Below are 8,739 nucleotides of genomic sequence, written 5' to 3' on the forward strand. Positions count from 1 at the left end.
AATATACTCACACTCACGGGCGGGGGCTGGGGGAAATGGGCCGCCCATTTCATGACATAGAGAAGTCCCATATGGTTGACTCTATGTCAGCATCAGCCTTACAAGGTTGATAGTGTTGAGCTATTTTAAATTTTGACGCTATGATGTGTTTCATCACAGTATAGTCATATTAGGCATTTTGTTTACAGCTCAAAACAACACATTTAAGGGTGCAGTTACACTTTAACTTGAATTGTGCTGTCCATATTGATTTAATTGATCTTGATATTGGTCATTTTAAAGAATTCATTTCTATAGTAATTTTCTGAGTTTTTTCAGGGATTTCCATGTGAAACCTTGACAGTTCAATGTAGAGTTGCCACTACAAGCCACAGGATAACGTACTATTAGCAATTACCTATTAAGTAAGGCCTGAAGAATCAGTTTATGATGAACTCATATCCACCAACAACACTCTTAAAGGTGAGGGAGTAGTTTATTAAATCTGTTTTTCAAAGCTAGCAGATCAGACACAACTATGCTATTTTCTCTGAAGGATATGTGCTTAAGTTTTATAATGCATGTCAGTAAGCAGATGTCTCCACAGAGTGGCATAATGAAAGTAGGATCATTTTATCCAAATATGAACATGATGGTTGCCTTCCAAAATATGTTCTTACATTATTCTGTATAAGGTGTCCGAACACACACACACACACACACACACACACACACACACACACACCAACACACACACACACACACACACACACACACACACACACACACACACACACACACACACACACACACACACACACACACACACACACACATACACACACACACATTGTTTTATTACATTGACACATCGTATTTGTACACTAGGTTACTTATATAAATGTATTTCTCTGCTCATGATGTAGGGCTGGGGGTGCAGGGAGTGGAGGGGTGATGGGTTAGGGGGCCCCCCAGAGTCCCTAGAAACGCCCCTGTGTCTCTCTCCCTCTACCCCCCCCCCCCTCTCCCTCTCCCTCTCCCTCTCCCCCCTCTCCCTCTCCCTCTCCGTACGCAAATGCTAACAAGTTAGTAAAGCTGACATTAGCTTGTGAATTAGCTAGTAGATCACATGATGTTTGTTAATAAAAATAGGTAGAAACACTATGGGTGTCTGACCAGCTTCATTGCTGTAACTAAAGATCAAAACTGATAAACACTATGAGGGCATGAGGGCCTACACAGCGGGCCTAAGAGGGCCGACATACCTTTGTGCTTGGCACCAGGAATACGAAAAAGGCAAAAAAAACTATAGATGTTTAACACATCCTAACAACTCTTTATTTATAGCTGGTCACACTCAACTACAATTTAAAAGCAAACCGCAAAATACTACCACCACACAATATTGTTTTGAGTGTTGATGAGTGAGATGAGTGAGATGATCAAAGATGATTGAGATGTTTCATTTTAAATGGCAACACTGTTTTCGATGTTCTCTGGGTCTAGATAGGTGTATGGCAAAGGAAGACCAACATTCCTGGCTTTGATGTCGTAGCTGAGGACCTCAAGCTTTCTTCTGAAATCATCAGTCAATTCCAGTGGCCTCCGCTCCGTGAATAGCTGCTCAGGACAATTACCAAGGCTGTACTGCAGAGTATTAAAGACAAAAAGTTAAACTCAGGAATTCATTGATGTTCATGTAAGGACCCATAATGTTTTAATAATAAATTACCATCATTTCATGGTGAGATTCATATCAAATAAATACAGGAATGTTAACTGAAATGATACTCTATGAACTGATCAGGGCAAATACGCACATGGTCGGAGGACTTCTGGCTAAGCAGGTACAGAGCAGTCATTGTGTGCACTGTGGTGCCAATGTCTGGCAGTGTCTCCAAGACATCACCTTCTTTGGCTTGACCCTTACTGGAGGGAGGAGGACGTCTTAAGGAACTGGGATAGTTGGGCATCCAACCACCAAAGTCAAACTGATAAGAAATTAAAACATCAAAATATAAGAGAAGTATGAATGTAAGAAGTAAAATGGCTCATTAAAACTGAACATCCAAACCTGTCCATTGTTGACGGCAGCATGCTGGACAGATGCAGTGAAAATGATCATGGTGGCAAACTTGATGAGCTCTTCCAAAGAAGTGAAACTCTGTGGTATCCCTGAAAAGACAAAGCGTTGTTTTTCTTTGTTTTTCTTTACACTGTAATAGAAAATGAAGGTAGTTGAGCCTCTAGACAACTAAACAAAAAGTTAGAAGCACCCTTCACCTTACTCTTGCTATGACGTTTTGACACAAATATAATGAGATACGCATGTTACTGAAAAAAGTTTCTGCATCTATGACATCCCCAAGATACCCAGCATCCCATGACCGTAGCTATTCGCATGTACATCATTGATGCTAACAATTCCTTAAGATACCAGTTCTCCAACCTGAGCTTTGTCTTTCAAGAAAAGCCTTTTCAAAAATGTCTTTGATCCAGAGCTGTAGCTCAGTGTCTCTCTGGATGTAATCATCAGAGGTGTAGTAGTACCCCAACACTCCTTCAACATACCTGTGAGACATATGCACTACAGTGAGTGGAAGGGATAGAATTAGGGTGTTAAACACTAATATCTTATAGACAATACACCACATAGCCAAATGTCTGTGGACACCTGAATATGAGACTTACCCCCTCCTCCCCACCTCTTTGCTGCTATAATAACCTTATCTCTTTTGGGAAGGCTTTCCACAATATTTGGGTGGGTCAGGGCTTTGTTCCAGTGAAGTTCTTCTTCACCAATCATCCACTAATTAGAAGAGGTGCCCACAGACCTCTGACCATAATATGTTCTGGTGCTAAACAAACAGTGTGTAACCATATAGCCTACTATGATCCGAGTCCATGCAGAGACTGGACTGGTGATAAAAGGACTTTATACTCATGGATGATGTTCCACAGTTTGAGGCCATCATCTCTGTAGTAGTAGTTTGGCATCTCCTCTAGACCACGTGCTTTGATGTTCTCTGGTAAACATAAGGAGCGGTATGTCAGGGTTGCTAAAGCTTTCCTCAAAAACACCGTCGAACCAACTAACCCAATCCCTGTGTGCTTCAGAGGGAAGAGAACACAATTCAAAGGCAAAGGTTAACAGCAGAAGAAGTGAGCCGTAATATACATAGAAGAGTCTAACTATAGACATGTATCTCTAGCTAAATGTTACAGTATTTGTATACAACACAGAAACAGGAAATACCTCAGAGAAAAAGGTTTCCTCAGACATGAGCTGGTCTCGGGCCAAGATATTGATTTGTAAAGTGTAGCGGAAATGGAGGACCAGGAGCTACGAAGACCAAGAGAATATAGTCTTCATTAAAACATTAATTAAAACATACTGTATATGCCTAGTTGGAGGATGAAAAAGGCTAGCACATGCACAATGTTGTAAAAGGGGGAAATTCAAGACACTGAATGGCTTGGTTGTTCTATGTAAGTGATGTGGGGAATAATAAGGTTCCTTTAAGGTGATAACCATTCCTTCTCGAACTAGAGGCCAGTTGACAATAATTGACTTAAAAATAGCCCTGGACAAATTGGGTTGGTGGTATAGCAGTCTCAGTCAAAGTGGCAATAAAGATGAGTGGCAGTGAACCAAAAAAAATCAGTGGCAGTTTTCCCTTAAGATTGCAAAATATCTACCTTGAATAGTGGGTGTGCTGAGGGAAGTTGCCTCACAGTTGCCATGAAAAAGACTTCAGCCAGCAAGTGAGTACGAAGCAAATGGTAGTTTAGCTCATGCACATTGAATTCAGCATTTCTCACAAAAAGTTTGGCCAAGAGCCAGTCTTGGTTATCCAAGGGGAGGAATATGGGGTTTTCTTCCCCTGGCTCCTGTTTCAGCTGTAGACAGAAAGCAGAGCATCATAGCTTTACATTATATGTAAACCTGTGTTGTGGAACGTAATACTTGGATGGAACAGTCTGTGTTTCTACCAACATTCTGCATACACTGTGTACCTGTATGGCGACGGGGAGGAGCTTTTCATCCGAGGTCTTGTAGAGCAGACAGAGAGGAGCAGCCAGATACTGCTGACGGTCATGGATGACATTTCCCTTTCCTACCACAGAGTTCAAGTCCTTGTAGTCACACAGGAAAATGTTACCATTCTAGAGAAAGTGACAACAGATTATTATCAGGTAACATCCATTATTGCAAAATGCAACATGTCTGTAATGTTTGGCTGACTCTTGCCAGCCTTATTTCTAATGTAATATTGATAATTAAGAGTCCAAGTGGTGAAGTTGCTGGAAGCCTGCTGTGGTTGTTCTGATGATTTAAAAGTGGACCGCATAAACTGAGGTACACAGGTACCACAGCCTGGGTTGTCCTTTCAGAATATATAATATCCACTATAAAAGGGGAGGTTTGGTTCATATCCTAAAGGGGAGGATGGATCATATCTTAGACATTCTAGCCAATACATTTTCTATCTTAAAAAATCGACTTTTTCCATCTACTCATGGGCAGTCCAAATTACGCTAAATTTGACTTGTGTACTGGACATTAGGCATCTCCTGACAATGCAGTCAAAAAAGAGCACTTCAGATGTACACACACAAATGTAAGAATACAAGACACTCAGGTTTCTGGGCATGTCCCATAGTGAGATGGAAATGTATGGAGAAATAAACAATTTTTTTGAAGGCTCCCACTTTCAGAGAAATGTACTCTATGGGGCACTGTAATTAACTCGCTGTGGCATCTGAAGAATGTTTCAGAGGGAAAAATGAAATTTGGAAATGTGATAGTATGATCACGACTAGAATGTCATGATGAGCCATCAGTCGCTGTGATTACACCATCATGATCATGCTAATCAATTTAACCAATTTAGTGTCTTGTATTGTACTTGTTTTGTTTCACTATTTTATTTGTTTTTCTTATTCAAATATATTTTTTTTTACATGACTACGACTATATTAAGCAATTTGTGCCTACTGCTTGAAGAGTGCTTGAATAAATACAATTTATTATTAATGTTATTGTTGTTGTTATACTATTACAACATGTGCTGTCCTGTTTGCTTTGCTTAGCCAAATGGTGGTATTTTGTGTATTTATGTTTTCCCTAATCAATTCAAGAAAGGAACATTTTAACAGCACAATCCAATTTTCCATATTGGATCAATCACCAATTCAGCATTTGTGAAACTATACTTTTCTGAGGTCATGCTATTCTGTTCATCGGAGTCTCACAAATAGCGTAAATCATCTCCAGGTCAGACTGATAAAACATCTGTAATAAGCCTTAATGACTCAGGAAAACTATGTTTGCATATTCATAAAATTACAATTTGCTCAATTTTGCAATTTATTTCTGATTGCGGTACATTCTGATGTGGTTTGGCACTGTGATGTTTAACCACTATATCATTATTTGTTTAGTTATTATTATTGTCAGTAGCCAGTTGAGAAAGCAGCAGCAGCAGGCACAAAACACTCTTGTATGTTCTTTTAGCAAGAAATGTAGCATTTAGTTCTGTGTATAACTGAAAACATATGCAAACCATACACTTGCTTGTTTTGTCATACCTCCATCTCTTTCTTCAGAGAGCTACCACCTGGTAGGTAGGATCTGACCATATCATCAGTGACCGGAAAGTTCTTTGGAAGTTCTGAACATTGTTCAATCGTCATTGGGTTAAGGCTATTGAGAAACTGATAGCCAAAGAATTCATCCTCTTGCCAGTGCTGTCGCACAAACTCTGCAATGAGAAACATTGGCAGAAAATTATGAAAGTCTCAAAACCCTATACTGCCTAAGCTTGTTGATGAGCTCATGATAAACATACCATAGGCTTTTGTCTTTTTGGTGACAAAGATTTGATCCAGATCATGAAAGCTCTCCCATGAGTTCCTGTTGTCGGCGAGTGCGCCCAATTTCAGTGGAATAAATCTACAACCACGTGTTAAATAGTCACATTTATTTTCATTTCAGTCATTTTCTTTCCAAGTACTAAAACATATTTCCTGAAAAGTTATAGTGTCCCTATGTGTGGCAAAAGCAGAAAATGTTTTACTTGAATTTCCAATGAAGAGATAAAGACTACTGTTGTGACTTCTGCCTTGACTCCTATGACTGGCAATCTATGCAACTATCCTTTTTCTTACAGCATACCAGTGTGACATCAGCTACCTCCCTCTGCTTCCAGAACACAGAAGCACGTCTGGTCTATAGCCAAAGAGGGCATGCCACTCTGCATTAATCCTTGTGACTGCTTGCATTAAATTCCTGGCATGTATCTAACTGAATTCCATCATTCAGGCTTAGGCTTTTTCTCACCAACGACGTTCGTGTTTTAGTGAACAAGGCCTTGCTTTACCACCTCTCAGCAGCAGGAAATAACAGCCCAGATTTGCTAATGGCTTCCCTTAACCGACTGTTACTTGGTTTGAAATCTACCTTGTCTGCAAGTCACTTTGGAGAAAGACATCTGCCAAATGAATACATGTAATGTCTCATATCATAAAGGCATACAGATTTGTCTGATTCATTTCCTTAACTGAATATTTTTGGTGGTTAGGGTGAGCTGGCTTTGACAGGGAGCATTACATCCAAACAATGTGTGTTACATTGACCTACGCTGCTGCAAGTGTGAGAAGGAACTCAGTCTCTTTTGTAAAAGAGAACCGGACCTCACGGGGGAGAGCCAAGGCATTATTTGCATGGACAATCTGGGGTAGTCCTGGAACATATCCATGCCATCTGCAGTTAGAGAAATTAAGCAAAAATAAGCAGAAAATAAGCAAGAAAAAAAGCAAGTTAAAATTCCCTAGCTGCTTCAAAATAATGAGATACTGTCTTGACATTACTAACTTTCAAGATAATATCTCAAAATAACAGAATTACTCAATTGTAATTTCAAGATACACCACTATTCAAAAGTTTGGAATCACTGGAAATACTTGTTAATGAAGAAAAACCCATAGTTTTTCATTAAAATAACATCAAACTGATTAGAATGATTTCCGCGGCACACAATGGCCCATTTCAGTGGCACATAATATTAACTAATCCTTAACTATCACTAATTCTCACTATCACTAAGCACTAAAAACACTAGTTTGTCAATACAGAACCCTTTAGCAGTTACATTTCTGCAACTGAACAAGTGCAGTTTGTGCAACTAAAAACTTTAATGCTATTTAAAAAAGCATTAAAACCGGGAAGGTGTTTGGACAACAGAGAATACATTTTGTGAGGCACAGATCAAATAAAACAATGCTAGAAGAGTTCTTAACACTATCTGTCAAGCATGGTACAGGGAATGTGATGGCATGGGCGTGATTTAATGCTGGTAAATTATAAAAATTGTAGTAATATTTAACAATATTTTACATTGCCATGCCATACTCTGGGGAAGGCACTTGACCCTGGCCAATTTCATTTTATGACAGGATCGTGATCCACAACATGGTTCCAAATTAAGCAAGACCTATTTAGGGAGGAAACAATTAAGCGGTAATGCTGGCAAATTTATAACTAAAAATACATTTTCTTGAAATTACAACTTAGTATTAGTTTGAGACACTATCTCGTATTGATAAGATATCTCACAAAAACGACAAATTCGAAAAACGAATATTTTCTAGAAATTACAAGATAGTAACTTAATAACAACATACTAGTATCTAAAATGACAATATGCAATATTGAAATAATGAGAAAATATCTCAGACATGCGGTTACATTTTGACTCACACCTGAACTCCTTCTGGCATCTTTTCAGCTGCATTTCTCTGTCTTCCAAGGACTTGCTCCTAGTGTCCTGGAAAATAAGCTTAGCTATAGACAGTTTATTGAAAGATAGCATCAGTATTTCATGACTAAACAAAGTAGTAGTAATGCATATTAACTTTATTTCTTGATATATATGTACTTTGTGTGATATTAAAGGCCTATGTGCCTTTGTGCACTGACCTGTAGCTTCTCTGATTACTTTCATTTCCTGACTGGACAACCAGCAGTTACACGGAAACAGCAGCACATCTGCCTCTGGTGTTGTTACAACCACTTTGCAGCAAAACCATTCATCATCAACAATGTCAAGAAAGCTTTCTGCTTCAAATTCCACCAACTCAAGACTCCCCAGACTTGAGGGCACTGCCAACTTCAAATCCATCACCTATGATGTAACAAATTAGTTGATAGTGTAAGATACATTTGAATTATCAAATGTATCAAATTAAGTATATCAAATGAAAAAATCAGACAGAGACAGCAAGTTAAATTCACGTGGAAAATGAAAAGCCAGACGAGAGAGCAAGTTAAAACTGGGACAGAAGGCTGTGAGAAAGGCAGTGAAACTAAATTTAGGAGAAAACATTATTGGCCAGTCTGTGGCGCAGATAAGGGCAGACGAGTTTTTCATCTGTGTCAGCAGATGAAAAACAGAAGTTCTGTAAATGGAAAATACCACAAGAATCATGTGTTATTACTATGTGCAGAGTGGACGAGACAGTATGTCACCATCTCATGATCGATATATGGGCTGCCCAGGGGCCCAGAGTGACATCACTGGATTAGGCCTTAAAAGTTTGAGCATTGCCTGTATCAGATCAGAATGCATTCTCCAGCTTGCTCGACTGAATTTGATTGTCTGTTAAGCAAGTTGTATTGTGTCAGTATCTACCAGTAAAACTTATCTTGTTAGAACAAATTACTTTGTATGGTCGTTCCTCTCTAAAACAACACGCAAG

At 39.1% G+C, this 8,739-nt stretch overlaps 1 protein-coding gene across 1 annotated transcript; it reads right to left on the bottom strand.

Moving 5' to 3' along the window:
* Positions 1 to 1,446: 1,446 nt before the first annotated feature.
* On the bottom strand, positions 1,447 to 5,795 carry LOC105898612 (polyunsaturated fatty acid lipoxygenase ALOX15B-like). The gene is made up of 9 exons (XM_031581312.1): positions 5,572 to 5,795; positions 3,997 to 4,146; positions 3,679 to 3,879; positions 3,236 to 3,322; positions 2,921 to 3,090; positions 2,429 to 2,550; positions 2,054 to 2,154; positions 1,800 to 1,970; positions 1,447 to 1,626 (listed from the first exon to the last, which is right to left on the bottom strand). Exons 1-9 carry the CDS (start codon positions 5,758 to 5,760, stop codon positions 1,447 to 1,449), a joined length of 1,371 nt encoding a protein of 456 aa, XP_031437172.1. The 5' UTR covers positions 5,761 to 5,795.
* Between the last annotated feature and the right edge of the window lie 2,944 nt (positions 5,796 to 8,739).

The sequence above is a fragment of the Clupea harengus genome, chromosome 1 (genome assembly GCF_900700415.2).
Source record: "Clupea harengus chromosome 1, Ch_v2.0.2, whole genome shotgun sequence".
Lineage (NCBI taxonomy): Eukaryota > Metazoa > Chordata > Actinopteri > Clupeiformes > Clupeidae > Clupea > Clupea harengus.

What these genes read in the sequence shown, in the direction of transcription:
- LOC105898612 (XM_031581312.1), bottom strand. Translation starts at nt 5,760, where the DNA reads ATGTTTCTCATTGCAGAGTTTGTGCGACAGCACTGGCAAGAGGATGAA. An exon ending in CAGCACACCCACTATTCAAG is followed by an intron (nt 3,323 to 3,678) that starts GTAGATATTTTG and finishes TGGTCTTCGTAG; the next exon opens with CTCCTGGTCCTCCATTTCCG. An exon ending in AGGAAACCTTTTTCTCTGAG is followed by an intron (nt 3,091 to 3,235) that starts GTATTTCCTGTT and finishes TTCCCTCTGAAG; the next exon opens with CACACAGGGATTGGGTTAGT.